At 43.4% G+C, this 23,600-nt stretch overlaps 1 protein-coding gene across 8 annotated transcripts in view; it reads left to right on the forward strand.

Moving 5' to 3' along the window:
• st3gal3b (ST3 beta-galactoside alpha-2,3-sialyltransferase 3b) overlaps positions 1 to 23,600 on the forward strand; it is a 99,818-nt gene that overhangs the window by 66,715 nt on the left and 9,503 nt on the right. For all 8 annotated transcript variants that reach the window (XM_037530930.1, XM_037530931.1, XM_037530932.1 and 5 more), the window contains one exon: positions 18,274 to 18,420. In XM_037530930.1, coding sequence (XP_037386827.1) covers positions 18,274 to 18,420 — 147 coding nt within the window. The remainder of the gene's footprint in view (positions 1 to 18,273; positions 18,421 to 23,600) is intronic.

Here is a 23,600-nt window from a genome sequence, read left to right on the forward strand (position 1 = left end):
CAGCGTGACTACAGTAAACTGAATTAAAAGGTTCTAGAGGTCGTTAGGACCATATCGCTCTCATGAGAATTTCTCTCCTTCACAATAACCTTTACCTGCTAATCCTCTGCCTTCAGGGCCTCGTATTTATCTCCCGCTTCCTGTTGCCATGAATGTCTTAATCCCTCATTACTGCGGCCCTAGATGGTCAGGCTGGAGCGCTTCGGTCTTCCTGCATTTCCTGTTGGTTAGTACACACTTATAAATGACGGGTTCTTCAAGGGTTCCTTAGAAAATGCTTCTATAACTGTGAAAACTCAAAGAGCCCTTTGCATGGTTAAAGCGTTCTTTGCATCGTGAAAGGGTTCTTCAACGTGATGGAGAACATGCTGTATATGGTTTTATAGAGAACCTTTTTGAAAAGGGTTCTATACAGCGCCAAAAAGGGTTCTTCTGTTATTACAAGCTTGACATCGTAACGACAGAACCTTTTTGGGTGCTAAATAGAAGCCTTTTCAAGAAGGTTCTGTGTAGAACTGTGTACAGATCTCCATCACTCTGAAGAACAGAACGCCTTCACAATGCAAACAACCGTTGAATCATGCGGTGAGGTCTTTGTGTTCATGGATCTTCACATTTTCATGCTAAAGAACCCTTGAAGAACCGTTTTTACGAGTGAAGCTTTTAATATGCCGCATGTTGTGTTATGCATTCTTATGCAGCGTTGAATCGCTCAGAATTTATGATTTTGTGTATTTTTTTGTGTTTGCCTCTATGCATATTCTGACACTACAGTACCCAGCATGCATTGCACAAAAGCGTCTTAGCGTAGCCAATGATATGGAGGTTGAAAATAGAAATATATAAATTTAATTTCCAACATCTAGCAGAAGAAAACACTTTGTCAAAACCTTCAAGATGGACCATCAGAAGGGTTTTTTTCCAGTCTTTAAACCATGAAATCATACTGTAGATACTGTAGTGGCAGAACTGCAGGAGGGCATCACAGAAGCAGCAGTGGTGACGTTTTTTATGTTGGTCGTGTGCCTTGAAAACTACAGTTGTGCATCGATCTCTCCTGCTTTATTTCAATCTACGTGCTGAAATTCATCTGCTAGAATCCAAACTGTATAGCGTCCCTTTCTTTGTTTATACCAGAGCTCGTCTCTGTTGATGCCTGGAGAAAGCGTGGCTTTGTTTACGCCAGGGTCTCCAGGAAAGGTGACTCACAGTGCACCTCTAAAATGCAGCGCGGTCGTGGAGGGGAACCAGCAGCGAAAGGAATAACGGTTCATGGCTTGGAGACTAGGGGCCGTTATAGGGGCCGTCTCCTTCCATAAGAGATGGAGTTAAACCTTAGACCAGGGGTGTCAAGCTCAACCAGTAGAAGGGCCACATTTAAAAACTCATTTCATTTTATTTTTATTTAATGTCGTGCTTTAACCTTTTCTGGCCTTCGCTTATTCAACAACTTCAGTAAAATACAGACAGACCTTGAAATATTACACGGACACTTCAAATATTATTGAACTAATAATAAGTAATAGATAATAAATAATAATGGAAAGTTAATATACTTTTCTGGCCCAGAGAAGATTGTGTGGCTGGCCTGATCTGGCCAGTGGGCCTTGTGTCTGACACCTGGACGTTCATGGTAAATGCTGACATTCTGTTGTTCAGTTCAGTTAAATTGCGCATTTGTAATATAGTTAGACAATAAACTGCATGGTTATATGATTACGTTTACGTTTGATTGACGTTCTGATTCTTCAAAAGTTTGTTTTGATGGTGTAAAAAGTGCGTAAATGTGATGTTTCACTCCACGAAACAAGACTGGACACCCAGCAGTTCACATGATTATAAAATATCTCGTCTTTTGCTGATAAACACAGATGTGGTATTGATTGTGGTGAGCACTTGAGCCAAGAGGAAACGAGAGCTTGTTGCTCTGCCTCCTCGCCACCGAGGCAGCTCGCCGAGCCACAGCTCGTCCACCCGGATCGGACGTGAGGTGGAGTGGAGCGGCTTCGCTGCGGAACCAGAGGGCAGGCCCTGGCCGGCAGAGCTCGGGACTCGCTGCCCACTTTCGTGCCTCTCGTGGCCGTCACCGTCGTCCCCGTCCCCTCTCTCGTGGCTGACGTCCTCCTCCCGTTGCCCTTGGTGAAGCTCGGGGCTCCACCCCCCCTCACTCGCAGTTCTTCCCCCATCATACTATTGGGGCTTCCTCCTCGCTTGGAGTTCAGGCCCCGTTTTCCTGACAGCTCTGGCGGCCGTCGTTGTCGGGGCCCGTGGGCCGGGCGCATGCCACAGTAAATTAATGTAATGAGATTTTATTGTTTATTCTGTTGCTCTGTTCATCATGACATTTTGAGGCAGTTTAAATGGCATCTGATATTTTTTAACAAGAATAAAACGGCAATAATGGAGATGCAAGGACTTGTGAATGTAAATGGAGTTCTCTGGCAGCTATGTGGTGGTCACATGATTCCTAACATGACCCTCGGGTCAAATAACATGTTCATGCTTTAAAGAGAGCACACCCAAAGTTTTGACAGTTGTTCTGCCAATTTTAATGCACAATTTCTGTTTATTTGCTGAGTTTAACACATTGGGAAAATACTGTAAAAAATACAAAGATAACACCCATAAGTCCCGTAACTTTTGCCCAGTGCCTTGTCCATTCTCTGACATTGCAAGAACCTAAATGCTCATTAAGAGTAGCCTTTGCTGTTGTTTATTTTAAATGAAATGTATTTTTTAGAACAGATTTTTTGTAAACAATTCTTTAAAGATATTTTAAAGCATGTACGCGTTTCAGAAATGTATTTTATTTACTTTTTAAACAGAATACACTCAGAAAATGTATGAAACTGTCACTGGGGTGGTTCACTAATTGGTTCATCTCAGTACCTTCAGTCAGGGAACATAACTGAACCATCATCCACTGAAATGATCTGTTCTAAGCTGTACTGACTCCACACACCCTGCCTCGCCTCGCCTCCAGGCTTTTATTCTACTGCTCTGTTTTAAAACATTCGGTTATGAAAAGGAACAAAATACCAACTTTTCACCTGGAGGAACTGATTTAAGCTCCACAATCAGACCTTAAGACCGCTGCTGGAGGTTTGAGGGAACGTTTACATTGTTTTTTCCTTGATGACCGAAAAATGCAGCTGAACAGAACCTGCATTTCTTACAGTGTATGTTTGATGTGTCATATTTTATTTTAATAGTTTAATATTAGGACTAATGATTAAGTTTAGCATTTCAGAGTTCACACACGTTGGTTTGTTTATCTGTTCCCTTTTAAACAGGAACCTTGATGCAAGTGGACGTCTCGCAACCTTTAGCCGACTTGCATCATCAAACGTTTCCGAGTAAAATTTTTTATTGTTAAATTTCTTGCTTGGGAATCTCACTTTACCTGAATGCTGAGCACTGTCAGGGTCCCTTGCTGTGGCATGTGCTCGGCGGCGGGAGTGTAAATGCACGTTTCCCACAGGATAACCGCAGTCGGGAAAGAAGAAGTCTGAGAGGTGAAGGGAGAGAGAGGTCAGAGTCAGTATAAAGGAACAGAAAAGGGCTAAATGCCTCGGATTCTTTCTAACAAAAGAAAAGCCATCAAAGTGTTCTGTGGACCTTTTGTGCCGGTAACAAACAACAGGATCTCCATTTCATGAACCTGACCTGCTTCGGTTGAGTGCTCCTCCAAATGCATTCGCCCATGACCGCTAATGCCAAAACCGCTCATCTTGAGGCTCCTTGAGTGTACCCATGTGCCCTCGGCCTGCCCATAACCCTCTGACAGCGTCAGGATTTGTGCTGCTTCAGATTTAGATCTCTGTAGCCGTCAGTGATGCAGAAATGCAGCAGTGCATCTTGAAGCTTTTGGAATGGTCTTGTTTATAATAACGTCGGGTAAAGTATGCGGTAGGGGTGTTAAAGTTAACATGTTGAAGTGATGAATTACAGTTTGCATGTTAATGCATTTTGTTTGACCCATCAATAGCAGTGCAGGCTGAAGCCCAGCTGAAGTGCTGTATGTTACTCTGATAGAACCTGTGATTGTAGTGCTCTCATTCAATTACAGCTTTTAAATGTCTTGTATGGCGAAACCTTCAGCACATTAAGCAGACAACACTTGTCAGGAGGGCTACGGATAAATCAACAAGCAACAAACTAACAAAAGCAGCAGCAAAATGGAGGTTGAGTTCCTCTCGAGAACATCCATCCACTCAATTAGAGAGGACCTGAACCACTGACTGTATGGTGTGTGTGTGTGTGTGTGTGTGTGTGTATATATACATACCATTAGTTAGGATATGCAGACACTGCTGCTCTCACTGGATGTCTGTGGTGAAAATTGGAATCTCTGTGGAAATCATGATTTTCATGTTCAAGTTCTGTGTCGAAAACAGTGTTATGATTTATTGGAAGTACTAAAGACATTCAGATGAAGCTTATTTTGTCCTTATTTACTTAGAACCTTATAAATAGACCTTTATAAATAGAACACAATCTCTCTTTAGGGTCATATTTGAGCACTTGGATCATAATCGCGATTTTCACAAAATAAAATAATTCATCACAATTTGTTTCATTAGTTTTTACAGTACTAGTAATAGTAGTATTAGTAGTTGTAGCATTTTTTGTCAAATAAAATAGACTATTTTTAAAATGTATAATTTATTTTTTTTATTACGTTACATTTTATGTTTTTTTTTTCCCCCAATATGTAAAATCCAGCGAATAAATAGACCAGCACTAACACTTGGAGGAAAAGGTTTATATATGTATAAAGTCCTCTGTATAGAATACAGGATACAGCTGTACTTCACAGCTGTATAAAGTTAAAATACCTTTGTATTTTCATTTTATTTTTGAAAATTGATCTGAATCAAACCAAAATAATCCACTGATGGTGAAATTTCCATTGAATACTTTCCTGTAGAATCATAATCTATAATTTCATCTCAATTGAAACATGTTGATGTCTGAGATTTACAGCCCTACTGGCAATAAACCAGATTTGTGTGTGTTGGTGGCTCGTACTCTAGCTGCCCTCGGCAATCAGAGCATAGCAACTCAAACAGCAGGAGCACATCTGTCCTACGGCTCTCGGGGGCACACTCTCGAAGCAGTTCGGTCGGCTAGAGCGTCCACCATAAAAACAGTTCATTTCACTTTAACTGCGCACCTCCTAGGTTTATTGACCCTTTAAATATAACCCTGAAGATAAACAGGAAACCATGCAAAAATGGTCCGTGTTTGGCTCTGCTGTGTGCAGTGATGGACGAAGTACACAAACCATGTACTTGAGTTGAAGTAGAGACCCCCAAGGTAAAATATCACTCCAGTAAAAATAGAAGTTCCTCCCTTTAGACCTCCACTTGAGTAAAAGCAGTGAAGTATTTACCTTCTAATATACTTAAGTATCAAAAGTAAAGGTACAAAAAGAGTAATAAACTTAATGTAACTTAGTTCCAAGTTTAAGTTGAATAAAAACTGGCTTTAAACTCAGGATCACAGATGAGCTCCTTTACTATGTTGATCTGTAGGCGTCTGTTCATAAACATAAACCAGCCCAAACTCATTTACTATAAAATGAAATGGTGTTTGTAGAAATTCAGAAAAAAGCCGCGTCAGTCTCGACTGCATATGTGGACATATTTCTATATTGAGCTCTGTTTACACAAAGTTCGGTTAGTTCATCATTTATGTTGAACAGACTCTCCCAAAGTTTTACGCTGCTGCGCTGATGTTGAACCGCGTGCTGCACTGGGTCGGTATGACCAACAGGTCAAAACCAGCTCTAAACAAAGTGACCGCTGGGCCCTGATTGGTGCTCTGGCTTTGCGCTTCTTTCGTTTTGACATGTTACGTTTTTATACACACAGAAACCAAAAGGAACGACAGATTTCTCAAAATGTAGGAGGAAAAAGTCGGATATTAGACTCTGAAATGTAGTGGAGTGAAAGGAGAAAGTCCAGAACGGAGAAACTTCAGTACAGATACACCAAAAATACTAAAGTACAGAAACTCATTACATTTACTCAGTTACTCAGTTACTGTCCACCACTGTCTGTGCGCATCAGATAGAGAGGTGGGTTTTCTGAATGTTGTTAGAAGGTTTTTGCATAACCTATGGTGCTATGATCCTTTTCCACTGCTGCTACTGCTAAATATGTGGGAGGTGCTCTGGTGCACCTGTGGAATGGGTCATCAGATGGTTCATCAGAGTCATTTTCATGGATCACTGCCAGGCTTTTATTCAGGCTTTTTCCCTCCGCTGTTCTGTAGCCTGAAGACACGGGTCAAATTACCTCCTTAAGTTCTCCAAGAGTCTGAAAATTGCCAAATTTGCTCAATACCACCAAGGTGGAGCTCTCCAAGAGCAGGCTGTGATCAAAGCAAGGAATTTCTCAAATTACTAGCTGGCTAAGTGTTCAGTTAGCACAGTCCTTGCTTTATATATAGGTATAACATCATGACCACCTCCTCGTTTCTACACTCACTGTCCACTTTATCAGCTCCACTTACTGTATAGCTGCACTCTGTAGTTCTACAGTTACAGACTGTAGTCCATCTGTTTCTCTGATACTCTGTTACCCTGTTCTTCAGTGGTCAGGACCCCCATGGACCCTCACAGAGCAGGTCCTGTTTGGGTGGTGGATCATTCTCAGCACTGCAGTGACACTGACGTAGTGGTGGTGTGTTGGTGTGTGTTGCGCTGGTCTGAGTGGATCAGACACAGCAGTGCTGCTGGAGTTTTTAAACACTGTGTCCACTCACTGTCCACTCTATTAGACACTCCTACCTTGTCGGTCCACCTTGTAGATGTAAAGTCAGAGACGACAGCTCATCTGCTGCCGCACAGTTTGTGCTGGTCATCCTCTAGTCCTTCATCAGTGGTCACAGGACGCTTTTATGCCAACTAGTATGTGTGTGTGTCAACATAAAACATATATAAAAAACAGATATAACAACTAAATATATCACTTTTTTCAGTGTTCAGTGAGTCACTCTTTCTCTTCATTCCAGCTTCCATTCTTTTCAAGATACTCACTTTCAGCTCCTCAAAGAACCTGTAGACACACCTCCAAAGTTCAGTCTTGGAAGCTGGTTGATCGTTTTCTGAAGTGATCAAACACATTCAGTGATACTGAGGTCTGGACTCTGGGGTGGCCTTTCCATTGTTCTGAGAACACCAGCAGCTTCTTTGTTTGGTGTGTCTGTTTTGGGGTTTCGTCCCCTGAAGTGACCAGTTAAGCTTTATTAAAGTTTAAGTACTGTAGATGTAAGTCTCCTCAAATCGAAGCTGACAATCCGCACTTTAGCCTTTAAAACTGTAGTTTAATCTTCTTCTTCTTTCGGCTGCTCCCTTTAGGGGTCGCCACAGCGGATCATCTGCCTCCATCTTGCCCTATCCACTGCCTCCTCTACTTTCACACCAACCATCTCCATGTCCACCTTCACTACCTCCATAAACCTTCTCTGAGGTCTACCTCTTCTCCTTCTGCCCGGCAGCTCCATCTCCAACATTCTTTGCCCAATATATCCACTATTCCTCCTCAACACATGTCCAAACCATCTCAACCTGGCCTCTCTGGCTTTATCTCCAAACTGCTCCACCTTAACTGTCCCTCTGATCTGCTCATTTCTAATCTTGTCCATCCTGGTCACTCCCAACGAAAATCTCAGCATCTTCATCTCCGCCACCTCCAGCTCAGCCTCCTGTCTTTTAGACAGAGCCAGTCTCCAAACCAGACATCATAGCAGGACGCACTGCTGTCTTGTAAACCTTCCCTTTCACTCTTGCTGCTATCCTTCTGTCACACATCAGCCCTGACATCCGTCTCCACCCCCTCCATCCTGCCTGCACCCTCTTCTTCACCTCTTTTTTTCTTTTTTTAAAACTCTAGTTTAATATTAAATCCAAAATAACCCACTGAACTCTCACTGGCCGATTACTTGCGTGCTGTTCCTGAAACGAGGCCTGTTGTTTGGCCGCTGTCGCTTTCTCGCTCATCTCAAGATGCCTTGTATACCCCTGTTACTAAACAACCTCTTCACTTTTTCCACCCAGATTGATCTCCCCATCGATACCACCCATGATCGTTGCTCTTCCTTGCATACTGTCCTGCTACGATCCATTAGAGCTCAAGTGTTTAGTAGCAGAGGAGAGGCTCAATTTGAAGCTCCTCGTTGGTGCTCACACTTTGACTCTTTCTGCTTGTTTTGGGGTTGCCGCATGTTTGTAGAATTGCTTGGAACATAAACATGGTGTATGGAAGTTTTCCCAGGAGAAACATGCAAAGAAACAACTTATTATAAATAACGCTGTGTTCCCGGTTGCCTGTGCTGGGGTTTATAAACCTGAATTCGGGAATAGGATTCCTGTGAATGGTGTGGCTGCTGATTTCCTCAGTCGAATTCCTTAAAATTCCAGTAATTGAAAGTGTGGAAGGACACTGCCAGTTGTTAGCATTGTTTCTCTAAGGGAATACCAGCGTGTAACGATTCACACAATTTAAGAATTCTGTTCAAGATGATGCAGCATTTTTCAACACAGCAAAAAATAAGAAGTTGTTGAAAACGTGTCCTGCGTTAATAATGTTAATATTCACTGATCAGGAATAACGTTCTGACCACCTCCCTGTTTCTACACTCACTGACCACTTTATCAGCTCCACTTACTGCATAGCTGCACTCTGTAGTTCTACAGTTACAGACTGTAGTCCATCTGTTTCTCTGATACTCTGTTACCCTGTTCTTCAGTGGTCAGGACCCCCATGGACCCTCACAGAGCAGGTACTATTTGGGTGGTGGGTCATTCTCAGCACTGCAGTAACACTGACGTGGTGGTGCTATGTTAGTGTGTGTTGTGCTGGTACGAGTGGATCAGACACAGCAGTGCTGCTGGAGTTTTTAAACACTGTGTCCACTCACTGTCCACTCTATTAGACACTCCTACCTCGTCGGTCCACCTTGTAGATGTAAAGTCAGAGACGACAGCTCATCTGCTGCTGCACAGTTTGTGTTGGGCATCAGATACAGAACAATGTTATATAATATGACACAATACTCTGTGATGAAATACAATACGACACAATATGATCTGAAATAATTCAGTAGTAATATGATACGCTGTGATAAAATGCAATACAACTATGTTGTGAAACGACAATGATACACTGATAGTGTGATACAATACACTGTGATTTGCACTGTGATACAGTAACAGTGATGCACTGTTATTCACTGTGATATAGTGCTGAACAATGCAATACACTATGATGCAATACAGTATGCATTACAGTACAATACAATATGACATGCGATATGGAACTACATGCTGCAGTAAACTCTACTACAGTACAGTATGCTGCTGAAGATGCAAGGAGTAGAGGTCGTAAAGGTGGATCACTTCAAATATCTTGGGTCAACCATCCAGAGCAATGGACAGTGTAGAAAAGAGGTGAAGAAGAGGGTGCAGGCAGGATGGAGTGGGTGGAGACGGCTGTCAGGGCTGATGTGTGACAGAAGGACAGCAGCAAGAGTGAAAGGGAAGGTCTACAAGACAGCAGTGCGTCCTGCTATGATGATGGTTTGGAGACTGTGGCTCTGTCTAAAAGACAGGAGGCTGAGCTGGAGGTGGTGGAGATGAAGATGCTGAGATCTTCGTTGGGAGTGACGAGGCTGGACAAGATTAGAAATGAGCAGATCAGAGGGACAGTGAAGGTGGAGCAGTTTGGAGATAAAGCCAGAGAGGCCAGGTTGAGATGGTTTGGACATGTGTTGAGGAGGAATAGTGGATATATTGGTCAAAGAATGTTGGAGATGGAGCTGCCGGGTAGAAGGAGAAGAGGTAGACCTCAGAGAAGGTTTATGGATGTAGTGAAGGTGGATATGGAGATGGTTGGTGTGAAAGTAGAGGAGACAGTGGATAGGGCAAGACGGAGGCAGATGATCCGCTGTGGCGACCCCTAAAGGGAGCAGCCGAAAGACGAAGACCGTACAGTAAGCTGTGCTACCATGCAGTATACTGTGATACAGTACAATGCAATAATGATGATACAGTATGATGTGAAACAATACAATAGCAATATGGCATAATGTGACTGGCTGTGATGCAATACAATAACAATATTATACAAGACCATAAAATACAGCATGCTGATGTCATATGATACAAAATATTCTGTGATACATTACAATGACAATATGATATGATACCCTGTGTTACAGTCCAGTACGGTGTGGTTTGAACAGTGGAGAAAAGAAGAAGCTGACCTTTTGGAGCTGGGTTGAGGCCTTTTATTCGAACGTTCAGGCACAACTTGTTTGACTTTGCAAAGTTTGAAAATCAAGCACAGCAACCTGTCATGAGAGGAGATTAGCCTGGGGGAAAGACCTTCTTGTTATTTGTATAGACTGTATGTTAAGACTATGAGTCACCTCAGCTCCACTACTCTGAACTGAGGTTCCTATGTTTTACGTGCTTGCTTAGTTGCTGTTATACTGTGTCTGGTTCCTGCTGGTTCTCTGCTCCTCAGTCTGCAGCTCTTCAAGAGCTGTTTAGGATGCAGTTTAGTGTGCAGCAGATATCCTGCCTTTTAGCCAGAGCTTTCCCTGCTTCTCTGTATCAACATAAAAAAAAAAAGGGACATTCAGTTTATAACCCCATTCCCAAAAATGTTGGGCTGCTGTGCAAAATATAAAAAACAAAATGCACTGATGTGCAAATCATTAAACCCTGAAGTTTTTCATTGAAAATAGTACAAGCACAACAATATTGAAACGGGAATTTTGTTTTTTGGAAAATATATGCCCATTTTGACTTTAATGGCAGCAACACGTTCCAAAAAAGTTGGGACGGGGGCAACAAAAGGCTGCACTACGATTCAGAGGCTGTGATGCGATTATAAAACGATCATCAATGCATCTTTTTTCTGTATGGGATCTTGTTCTCACTGTTTGACGTCTTGGTAGTTTCAAAGCGAAGTATCTGCAATGATCTGTAGTGAATTTACTTCTAATATCATTTATTAATAAGTCGAATGGAAGTGATGTGGTGAGTGAACTGGAACGCTGTCATTCACTGCTCTTGTTTGGAGCACGTGAGGCGCTGCTGCCACTCATCTGTGATTAAATGTGCAGTTAAGGTGAAATAAGATCCTGTGATAGTCGGCGCCCACACAGCGCGTTACAGCCGTCCGGCCCGTTTCCTTTTCTTTTCTTTTTTTGCTTTTGTAACTTTGATTTTGGTGTCGTTGTAGAGAGTGGGGGCATCGCTGTGGACTGGACGCTGAATCTCGGCGCCGAAGCGCCGCAGTTGGTTTCCTGACACGTTAAATCTGAGAGACCGACAAACACTAAAAAGTTGCGAAGATGAAGCTTCTCTTCTGAATTTCCCCGTTCCACCTTAAATGGTGCCACGTTTACATTCAGCACCTCAGGCAGAATTTAAGGTGGAACGGGGAAATTCGAACGAGAAGCTGGAGAATAAGAAGCGACTTCAGCCTCGTGAAACAGTCGAACGTTGAGGGACGTTTTACAAGAAACTATTCTAGTTTAGAGGAAACGTTTCCTGGCGGAGTCGGGAGGAAACCGGCTGAGCTGAGCTGAAGTGTAAAGCATGTCCGCGTTGGAAGTCAACCGTCCAGTGACGTTGCTTGAGCGGCAGTTCGAAAAGAAGCGGTGGTGCTTCACAGGTCTCGGAGGGGGTCTCACCCTCCTAGCGTTGCTAGTACCGTGTGACTGGGGAAGTCCTAACTAGTGGGTGGAATTGGCGTCGACTAAATTGGGCAGAAAATTGGGGGAAAATCCAAAAAATAAAAAACAACTCTACATTTATTCCCCTTTAAAAGTATATAACCTCAGTTTTTTTACGAGCGTTGTTTTCTTTCAGTCTGCTTACTTTCGGCAGCGTGCGAGTTGAGATGTTTCTGTGGAATTGATCGTGAATTCACATTTTTTTTCAGCTGTGAATTCATCATGCGGGGACGGCCTGTTCCTCAGCGCAGATGTTGCAGTTCCAGTCGTTTCCCCTGACCACTTGTTCTCAGCGCTGGAGTGAGTGGGGGGAGGCCGGCGATGTGGCCTGTGACTTTTATAGAGTGATTTAACACTCGGCGGCCATGCTGGAAGCTTGTTAAGGGCATGCTGGGTCTGTGCTGGGGGGCTGCGAGGCCTCTCTCACCTGCTGCTTTATTGGACAGATCAGTTACAGGGGCGGCCGTGTTTGATGCGAAGCTCGGTCGTTAGCGACCCCGTGCTGCAAACGACTTGTGGTTTGGAGGGCTAGGAGAGGTGATCCGTCAGGAGGTCCCTCCCTCTCTCTCTCTCTCTCTGCTGTCAGTCTGGCTGTGGTTCTCTGAAGGAATGCTGGAAAGAGGTGTGTTTGGACTAGAGCCAGGCAGGACCTGCAGAGGTCCTTCAGCAGCAGCACTACGTTTAGAATGGCCATGTCCAACTTCGCTAGGGACGTAACGTGAACCACACGCTGACCGAATCCCAGCTATAAAATTGTTGTCATAGAGGAAGTCAAATTATTTAAACATAATAAATGCAATATTGCATCAGAGAGTGGACAGATGCAGCTCTAAGCTTTAAGGCAGGGGTCTCATGTTACCTGAAAGCTCCGTACACCCCGTCAGATACTTACCACATATATTTAATTATTTACTTTCTTTCTTCATCTGATGGGTAGATTTACTTCACCCACTAGAAGCTGTGGCTGCTTACTGAGCATAAACTACGTAAAATGAGCTCAGACGGGTTATTAGGGCTTATTCTTTACAGCAGAACCACAAAGAGGAACCATTCAAAGAAAACCTGACGCAGCATGAGTGCTGCAGACTGGGCGCATATGACTGTAATTTAGCCAGCTAACTTAGCTGTTGTTCTAATTTAGACTGATACCTGGTTAAACCTGCCTGGATTCATTCATGACAGAGTAGAAGATAAAGACCATAAGAATTCAGATTTTAATGGATTATTACAGAAACACACTGAAAGCGGAAGTAATCGTTCATTTTGCCTCTCAGCTTCACTCGCGTTCAGCACGAACGTTAAAGCTATCGCAACAAGGGCCATATATAACTCTACTGTTAAAGGTGATTTAATAGACGTGTTTAATAAAGTATTTATTAAACAGTATTTTTTACTACTGCTTCATACAACCCTTACTACTACTACTACTACTAGTAGTAGTACTAATGATTATAATAATAGTTATTAATATTTTTAGTCGTAGGTTTGTGGTTAAAAGTGCACTGCATGATTCTGGAGAACGATTGTCGATATTTGAACTCAACATCTAAACACACACATCCTTCCCATCCTGCTCCGCTCCCCAAAATCACAGGTGCCCACTGTCAAGTGTGAACCATTAGGATCTTTTTGGCCATAAAACCCTTCGCAAAACCTTACACACGAATAATATGACGACGCAGTAATTAAAGTAGCTTACATTAGCTCGGTAGCGAGTTAGCAACAGTTGCTACAGTTGCTGCTGCGAAGCTCAACAGTTGCATTTACAAACATTTACAAATAAGACAAAACAATACTGACCTGCTGATTCTGTGAAACAGCAAAAACGAGTTAGCGTTGCCCACCTGTCCAGCCTGAGCGGCCTCCTCAGCCCTTTTCAGGCATTTCAACTCTCAGCGAAGCTGAAGTAGCTTCTTGTTCGAGTTTTCCCGTTCCCGTTCACTGTTTGGGCAGGGCAAAACAAAACGTGGGGAGGCCTGACGTGTTCACAGGGTGGGATTAACATGCACGTGCGGCCTTCCCAGCTAAGAAAACTGAAGAAGAAAACCGAGAAGCTCGGATTGCTGCGCACACAGAGGGGCACTTCGTTCTTAGCACAGGACGATGTTACTCCACTATGTCTTTACATAGAAAATAGTTGTTTGCATGTGTAGTTGAAATTCATGCTTGAAAGACAAATATATTTCCAATATTTTTGTTTACAAAAGTGTAAAATTCGTGCCTATTTTTCTCCGCTTTTTTCATCCACCTCCTCGTAGGAGAAGACCACATGGCTAGTGACCCCAGGTACTTTGAGATTGAGACCCCTGCTTTAGGGAAAAGTCTTGTGAAGAGATATTTATTTAAAATGTACACATGCGTTCTTTCCTTATGGCCTCTACACAGCTAGTAAAAGTCTAGATTTTATCGTCCTGATGGAGCCTAAGTGTGTTTGGCTGGCCTCTCACTCAGGCTGTTAAAGTTACAGTGTCCCTCTGTCTGTGAAACACCTGTAGAAAGGCCAGCCAGGCCAAAGACTCCAGCCTCCCTGACGGCCTTCAAATCACATGCATGTCATTTGGGCTGCGGTCAGCTTACATTTCAGTAAAGCTCTAGTCACTAGGAAATTGCTCTGGTGAGGACACTGACGAGGGAGGTGTGGAAACACACTTTTACCACAGCTGCCTGCTCTGGGCAATACACAGCAAACATCTTTGAAAATGTCACATGTCATAATTAGTTGTTGTTTTCAAATATTTTCGTGAAGTGAGTTCAGCAGGTTCACTTGGAAGAGCAGAGTTAACACTTAGAATTCTCAAGTTCTTGCTTTAGTTCTGCTGTACTGTTTGAATGAGGGTATATAATTACACAACTAACCCCAAAGTTATGCAATTAATTATATTTGCATTTAATTTATAGTCCGTATCAAGAGGTTCAACTCTGCATTCAGACTCTTTTCCATTTGTTTTGATGTTAGGAAGCAAAGCATGTTGTGGACCAGGCTTGTAAATCACTCACTCAATCATGTTTAGCAGGCAAGGGGGCTTCTGTTGCTTCGCATCAATGACTGACAAAACAAAGCTATATTGTTGAAATATTTATTATATTTATATTATGTTTATGAAATATTATGTAATTCAGTTCAGTTCAGTTGCTTGTTAACACAATTGGCTAATCAGCCAATCACACGGCCACAACTCACTGCATTAGAGGTGGTCAAGACGACTTGCTGAAGTGCAGACCGAGCATCAGAACGGGGAAGAAAGGGGATTTAAGGGGCTTTGAACGTGGCGTGGTTGTTGGTGCCAGACGGGCTGGTCTGAGTATTTCAGAAACTGCTGATCTGCTGGGATTTTCACGCTCAACCATCTCTAGGGTTTACAGAGAACGGTCCGAAAAAGAGGAAATATCCAGTGAGCGGTCAGTTGTGTGGACGAAAACACCTTGTTGATGTGGGAGGTCAGAGGAGAATGGGCAGACTGGCTCCAGATGATAGAAAGGCAACAGGAACTCAAATAACCAACCAAAATCTCTGAGGAACGTTTCCAACACCTTGTGGAAAGTCTGTCACGAAGAATTAAGGCAGTTCTGAAGGGAAAATGGGGTCCAGCCTTTTACTAGCAAGATGTACCTAATAAAGTGGCCGGTGAGTGTATGTGTGTCCATTTTCCAAGCAAATTGGCTAAATCAAGGATAAACAGAAAGAATGCTGTGGTTTTGAGCTGAGTCAGTGTCTGTTGGTCTCAGTTAAAGCAAAGAAAAATAAAATAAAATTATTTTTATGTTTATACAGTAGTTGGTCTCGGTTGAGACGAGACTTAATTTGGTGAGTCCAGTGGCCAAGACTAAGACAAGTGCCGAGCATAAATACTAGTGAGCCTGAGATAAAAAAAAAAAAGTATTTAAGGCATCTAGAGTTATAAAGTTGGATGAACCCCTTAAAATCTCTTGTTAAACTTTAATGCTTATTATCCAGTAACTACAGGGACTTCAGTGCAGACTGGCTGGTCTATTCTTAGGTTATAGAAGTGTGTAATAAAATTATGGGCCTGCTGGTGGTCCCTGACCATTTAAGGGGTTAAAAGAGGTTTGCCAACTTTGGTGGAAGTTTTAAAAATGACGTTTTCTATCAGCGATCCAGCTTAAATATGCCTAATTATGCAACACTGTAAGAATGCAGTAAATCCTCGTACATTGTGGCACATTTGTCCACTGTATGTACAGCAAATGCGCTCCACCATCCCTCTGTCTGGCCATTGGTCAGGAAGGAATGTATAAGAAGCTCCCAGAGGCGTCCTGCTGTGCCTGAGTGATTTGTAAAGGAATCGGTCTGTGGCTTCCTGTGTTATACGTCTTCAAACAACCCATCACTCTCATTTTGCCAAACAGCCCTGGGGTCAGATTTCAGATGCCAGCGCTGGCCCTGCACGCTCGCCATTATGTAGAATGCCTCTTTTCAGTCATTTGTTAAGTGGACATTCTGGCACAGCAAGGGGAGCAAACCACTAACAGTGGCACAACACAATACATCCTTTGTTAATTGACTTTTGTAATACTGAAATGGCAGATTTATGCAAATAGCTTCTAACAAATCACAGCATGTTTCGTGGTGTGCTGTAAGCATCATGACTTAAATTTGAAGCTCCAGATTAGTGTTTCTGAGGGTTTATGAATGAGAATCTAAGCCAATAAAAATAGTTTTGGTCAGAAGAATTAGTTCAGGTTTTCACCAGTGTGTTGCTTATATACTCTGAGTGAAATCACGCACAATACTTCAGAGTACAATTACAGTATATTGACCACCTCCTCGTTTCTACGCTCACTGTCCATTTTATCAGCTCCACTTACTGTATAGCTGCACTCTGTAGTTCTACAGTTACAGACTGTAGTCCATCTGTTTCTCTGATACTCTGTTACCCTGTTCTTCAGTGGTCAGGACCCCCATGGACCCTCACAGAGCAGGTACTATTTGGGTGGTGGGTCATTCTCAGCACTGCAGTGATACTGACGTGGTGGTGGTGGCGTATTAGTGTGTGTTGCAATGGTCTGAGTGGATCAGACACAGCAGTGCTGCTGGAGTTTTTAAGCACCTCAGTGTTGCTGCTGGACTGAGAACAGTCCACCAACCAAAATATTGCCAGCAGCGTCCTGACTGCATCGTCCTGTGACCACTGATGAAGGTCTAGAAGATGACCAACACAAACTGTGCTGACACATGAGCTGCTGTCTCTCACTTTACGTCTACAAGGTGGACTGACGAGGTAACAGAGTGGACAGTGAGTGGACACAGTGTTAAAAACTCCAGCAGCACTGCTGTGTCTGATCCACTCGTACCCGCACAACACACCCTAACCCATCACCACGTCAGTGTTACCAGGGTCCATGGGGGTCCTGACCTCTGAAGAACAGGGTAAAAGGGGGCTAACAAAGTATCAGAGAAACAGATGGACTACAGTCTGTAATTGTAGAAGTAGTAGACATGAAGATCAAAGTCAGGAGATGAGGAAAAGCAAGGGGACAGCGACCTGTTAAAGCTGTTCAAAGTGGGAGGCAAACATGAAATTTGAACCTGACCCAAGCGAGCCTGATACATATTTGGGAAGTGCCATCTGAGCCCTTCCAAACCCGTCCAAACCTGACTGAATCCAACGTAAGGGGTCCCGTCGGGTTCAGACGGATATTTCAAGCCCTAGCGGATACTCGCCCTCGTGTTTGGGTATATGTAACCAGGCAGTGTTGAACATGATCTGACAATGTGATTTATTTTGCTAGGTGAGTTCTTCTCTGCACACATTCATACACCTGCTTGAGGTCGCAGCCGATTTCTGTTGTGCTGCTTCTTAAGCGCAAACCCCCCTGTTGACAGGTGAGATGGTGTGCTTTTGCCGTGGCTTGCACTGGGGCGGCAAGGGCTGGAAAAAAAAAAAGAAAAATGTTCAAAGCTTTTTGCCCCGGCTCAACGGCTGCTCCCATTATTTGACAGTATCAAAGGCAGCGTCTGCTTATTTGAACAGGTGACTCCCATTAAATCGGATGACCTGGCTGGCGCTTTGCCAGCAGCCCTGTTGCGGCCTTGCCTAGCCCAGTGTTCGCAGCTCCTAATGCCTGATGAGCTCAATGCGAGGCTGCCGATTGAATAATTGCTCAGCTGCGGCGCTTGGCCGGTCTCCTGAGTAATTGGTATGAAAGGACCTGGGGGCTGCCACGGATCCCCTAACACCCGTGGAGGTCAGGATCTCATTTGTCCACTTCCTGTGGGCCTGTCCAACATGGACGTGCTGTCTCACTTTTAATGAAAGCCGCCCCTGCCGTCGCCCTCCAGACACGTTCTTCTGCACTATCAATATGCAGTGATGGCATGTTTGAGCCTTTTTCTCATGTCTGTGGAAGAAAATACCACGTATGGAATGTGTTTTTGAAAAATTCCATTTTTTTAATAACAGCCAGCTTGCGAGAAAAAGGTGTCGATCGCTTCATTTTACATTCAGTCTTAATGCAAACCTGTCTAAGTATGTTGCCTTTCTGTCTTTGCCTCTGCAGCAGGGTACAGAGGGCTTCTGGAAGTCTGTGGCCCATTACGTGCCCCGGGTGCCTTCGGAGATGCGGATCCTCAACCCTTACTTCATCCAAGAAGCTGCCTTCCAGTTCATTGGCCTGCCTATGAACAACGGCCTCATGGGCAAAGGGGTAAGTGCCGAGCCTGATGTAGAGTCTGAAAGGTTGTAATTAAATGCTTTCCATTGGCCGCTTTCTGCAGCGCCCTCAAGTGGCCATTCTGCCAGCAGAATGTAAGTCGACTTGGATATTTTAAATTAATACAATCAGATAAAATATTTCCCCTCACAGCTCTGTAGTCAGATGAACTCGGACGCTGGTGTGAAATGTTTTGCCTCTGTGTTGAGCTGCTAGTGAGCAATGATGAGCGAAAACCCCCTGATATGAAAACGGTTCACACAAAAAAACGGCCACAATAAAAATAGCTTTGAAACAGAATAAACACACGTTATAAAGATTATATATTTATCATGTATAACATCTATGGATGAAGAAAATCCATTCCTGGGTGTGTTTACGTCGGATTGTCCATGGGGTCAAGCGAAACCTGGACACGATCCGGTCACTGAAAACACGATGCAGCGTGTAAAACAGCCTCTATATGTTTTTAAGATGATCATTTCTTCAGATTGGACGTCTGAAGAGAACTTGACCTTTCTGGAACTGGTAGCACCGTTGAGGGACCGACTGGGTCTGCTCAGACGTTCTGAAACGGCGGGCTGTTCCTTGTAGGCAATTTTATGGAAATGGGGGTCACAGGAAGTCTTGGGCACGTGTTTCCTCAAATGGACTGTAATTACCATAAAGGTGACCATAGGTCAACGACAGCATGGCTAATCCTCGGCATTGGGACAGATTAAACCCCACACTTTGTCAAAAGCAGGCCGCCCAGTTGTATTTTACGCTTTCTGCCTCAAGAACTTAAGGGTCAAACATAAACATGAGGAAACATGTTAAGGTATTTCTGTAGAAAGTCTTAAGCTCATTTCACGTGACACGTCTGCGTGGTGTAGCACAGCCCAGACACGGCACAGCATTTAGAGAACAGGCATCGAGCGCAACCCAGTGAAACGAACTATGAAGACCAGTGAAACGAACTATGAAGACCAGTGAAACGAAATAGACGGCTGAAATGAAATTTCTACAAAGTGGCTCTCTTAGATCCTTAAAAAATAGACTCTGTGCTGCTGATGAAGGACTACACTCTTAAAGATGGTTCTTCAAGGGTTCTTTAGTAAATGAAAATGGTTCTATATAGAGCCATGTAAAGGGTTCTTTGCGTCTTGAAACTTCTTCAGATCGATGGAGAATGTGTTGTATATGGCTCTATATACAACCCTTCTGAAAATGGTTCCATATACAACACATTTTCCATCAGTCTGATTCGCAAATTCACATTCTTTGAGTGTTTCTGGTTCTATGGTTCTATATAGAACCGTTTTCTTAACTAAAGAACCCTTGAAGAGCCACCTTTTTTTCCAGTGTTCCCGTTCCATCTTAAATGGTGCAGCAGTTCCATTCTGGAGACTCAGACACCATTTAAGGTGGAACGGGAAAATTTGAACAAGCAGCAGGCGAATGAGAACCGACTTCAGTCGAACATTTGAGCGGTTTTACAAGAAACTGTTCTACTTTTGTGAGAATGTTTCCTGCCAGAGATGTGAGAAAAGTGGCTATGTCTAAGCTTAAAGTAGAGGAAAGTAAGTCTGCGTTTTCATTTGTATTATACCTTTTAGCCTGTTCTAGTGCATTAGCACGTACTGAGACAGATTTACAGCCAAGCTGGTAAAATGGCCATGAAATGTTGTGGCTTCCAAGGTGGTTTGATTTTTGTTGAGAGGATAAAATTGCTCTTCTCAACATCTGGGAGGCGTCCACAGTGCAGACGATGTATGAATGAATGGCTGTAGCTGTAGCAGTGTAGTATTTAAGATTCAGGCCTTTTCAGTCAGAGCTTGATAAAAACTCTGCTTAAGCCTTGGGTTCACTCCATGGCTTTTAAAGTCTTAGCGGATTATAAAGGACTGTCTCAGACTATCAGGCTGGTTTTTGGTGACTACAAATATTGGGACTCACATGCTAAGTGATTAGGGATCACACACTACTCAACTTTTAGGCTGTTGCTGAACGGATTGGAGCTTCACTGATCTCTTGCATTCACCCATTACTAGGAGACCCAAGTAAACAAACGTGGAGCTGCTGCTGCTTCTGCCGTTTTCTTTAATGAAGCAGCACTTGAACATGTTTAAGTGGATCATGGGTTTATAAAGTGAATTTAAATTAAAATTTTTAATTTAAAACTTCAATTTAAAAATGTAAGTGCCTTAAACTCAGCTTATTAAAAGGCTTCGCTCCACAAGTGACTTTTCGGCAATTTTCTTTATTTACTTGCTGTATTTTTATCTCAGTTCTCTCAGTTTTCATTGGTTGTTGCAGGAAACCGCTCAGATTGAGTCGTTGACCAGTTTACACTAGATTACAATGAGAGTCGGGTCGGAAAAAATCAAACGTTTGATAAACTCCGACTGGTCTGAAACGCGATCGGGAGGCTGTAATTCTGAGTCTGCGCCCCTCACACATGACTCGACTCTCTCCAACTGTCGACTCCGACTGAACCAAACATCTGCAGACTAGAGCCGGCCAGCACAGACTCGGCCAGACTGAGAATCAGGTCTAAATTCAGGGTAAACGTCATGTGGTGTAACCCCGGCTTTGTCATGGGTACTTTAGCATTCTTGAGCTCTGCTAGGAAAACACATCATGATAATTCAGGAAAAGCCCAACACACACAACGTGTCGTCTGGTTGTGATCTCTGCCACAGCTCTGCTCTGGCCGCCTTCAGAATACCTTCCCTATTCGTAAACACAGGCCTTGCTCAGAAATGTTGTATAGTCTGCAGGGGGCCCGGGAGTAGCTGCCTAACTGCGTAGTCATAAGAGAAGTGAGTGTGACATGGGCCGAACACAACTGGGGATGTCCAGTGTATCTGAAAGACTTCCACTTCTTTGCCAAGGCTGTTTTAACACTGCTGTCTGTTTGTCGTAGACTTGATGGAATCTCACATCATCCATAACTTGGGACAGGAAGGCACATTTCTAGACGTGAACAAGCAGCCCAAGTAACTACACGGTGGAGCTATTTTAAGCAAAAGCCCAACAGCCTGTCTACTGTGCCAGCATTTTGACTGCAGTGAAGCTGGCCATGCTATGTTAAATTAGCCACACAATAAATTTGAATGTGCTTTACAGTAACCGTGCATTTAAAACCAAGAAATATGAGCACTTTGCACATTAGAACAGCTTGAAATATGGGCAGAAACCTGTAATTCTTGGAGAACCACAGTTTACTTGTTTGGTGAGGACTCAAGCATGGGTTGCCTGTTCACACCTGTCAGAATGAACCACATTAAAGAAAAGGTTTGATTTGACGACAGCGAACAAGATAGGCCTGAAAAGACCCTTTCCTTGGTAGCCATACAGTGCAGTTTTATGGATTAATAAAGAGGAGAATAGCCCCCTCATTGCTCACTAGAAGCTCAGCAGAGTCACAGCAGTTCACACAACGACAACAGAGACTTAGTTAATGGGGAAAATATTTTATTTCATTATAATGATGGCCACTAGAGCGCCGGCAGAAAGGGGTTTTAACTCTTGTTTGGGAGCAGTGATCAGTTCAGCCTTGAATTTTAATATTTTTCATCACTGCAACAAATGGTATCTTGTCGATATGCACTATATTGCCAAAAGTCTTCAGTCACCCATCCAAATCATTGAATTCAGGTGTTCCAGTCACTTCCATGGCCACAGGTGTATAAAGCCGAGCCCCTAGGCCTGCAGACCGCTTCTACAGACATTAGTGAAAGAATGGGTCGCTCTCAGGAGCTCAGAGAATTCCAGCGTGGTACCGTGATCGGACGCCACCTGTGCAGGAAAGTCCAGTCGTGAAATTTCCTTACTACTAAATATTCCACAGTCAACTGTTGGGCTCGGCCCCTTAGTTCCATTGAAAGGAACTCTTAAAGTTTCAGCACCAAGAGATTTTGGACAATTTCATGCTCCCAACTTTGTGGGAACAGTTTGGGGACGGCCCCTTCCTGTTCCAACATGACTGCACACCAGTGCTCAAAGCAGGTCCATAAAGAAGTGGATGAGCGAGTTTAGTGTGGAAGAACTTGACTGGCCTGCACAGAGTCCTGACCTCAACCCCATAGAACACCTTTGGGATGAATTAGAGTGGAGACTGTGAGCCAGGCCTTCTCATCCAACATCAGCGTCTGACCTCACAAATGTGCTTCTGGAAGAACGGTCAAAAATTCCCCCAAACACTCCTAACCCTTGTGGAAAGCCTTCCCAGAAGAGTTGAAGCTGTTATAGCTGCAAAGGGTGGGCCGACACCATATTAAACCCTATGGATTAAGAATGGGACGTCATTTAATTTTCATATGTGTGAAGGCAGATGAGCGAATACTTTTGGCAATATAGTGTATATTGATAGTGATATATTGCCAATATAGTGAGAATTGTGCTTAATAAAATGACCTAAAACAAGTAAAAATATTTGCAAATAAGTTAAATAATCTTATTATAAGTGTGCAACCATCTCAATAGGAGAAATATTAGATTGCTTAGATTTAAGATCATTTTACTTGACTGTACTGTTTTTTGCAGTGGTTAGATTAGAATTGAAGAAAAATGAGTTATTTTGAATTTAGCTATTTTCTTTTCTTTTCTTTATATAACATCCAACCGTTTTTATTTTGCGAATGGAGTGGCCACTAGGAGGCGTACAAAAAGGCGCTAAACTGGCAGTTTTTCATAAATCAGATTGCTTTTACTAACTTTAATGTGCTTGCAAGGTGTAGCTGTATTATCTAAAATATACAAATTGGATTGGGACTTATCAGAAGATACTTGATATTACAACTCTGAGGTGGAAAAAAGCTTCATCGAGAACTCAGAGTTCCCATTACAGGCAGTTAGACTCCAGAAAGAAAGAATAACCTCTGTGAGAGCTTTTGCTTCCATTTCTGAAGGCTCACCTGGTTTGCTTCTCGAAGCACGCTGAGCTTGGCTTGATAAAGCTGTCAGTCAGCCCCTCGCGGAATGCCCAGAGACAGTTCTGGAGCAGATTTGAGGCTGAAGACCACCACCCTCTTTGAACTGCGAGAAACATGTGCGAAGCACGTGGGGGCCACCCCCGGGCCCCTAAGGGCGTGTGGGTAGGAGGGCAGCTCAGGAGGAAAGCTGTCCCATACGGTACTGATCAAGGCGGGATACACTTTGACACATCCTTCCCCCTTTGAGTCCTCCTG

This window comes from Pygocentrus nattereri, chromosome 19, assembly GCF_015220715.1.
Source record: "Pygocentrus nattereri isolate fPygNat1 chromosome 19, fPygNat1.pri, whole genome shotgun sequence".
NCBI lineage: Eukaryota > Metazoa > Chordata > Actinopteri > Characiformes > Serrasalmidae > Pygocentrus > Pygocentrus nattereri.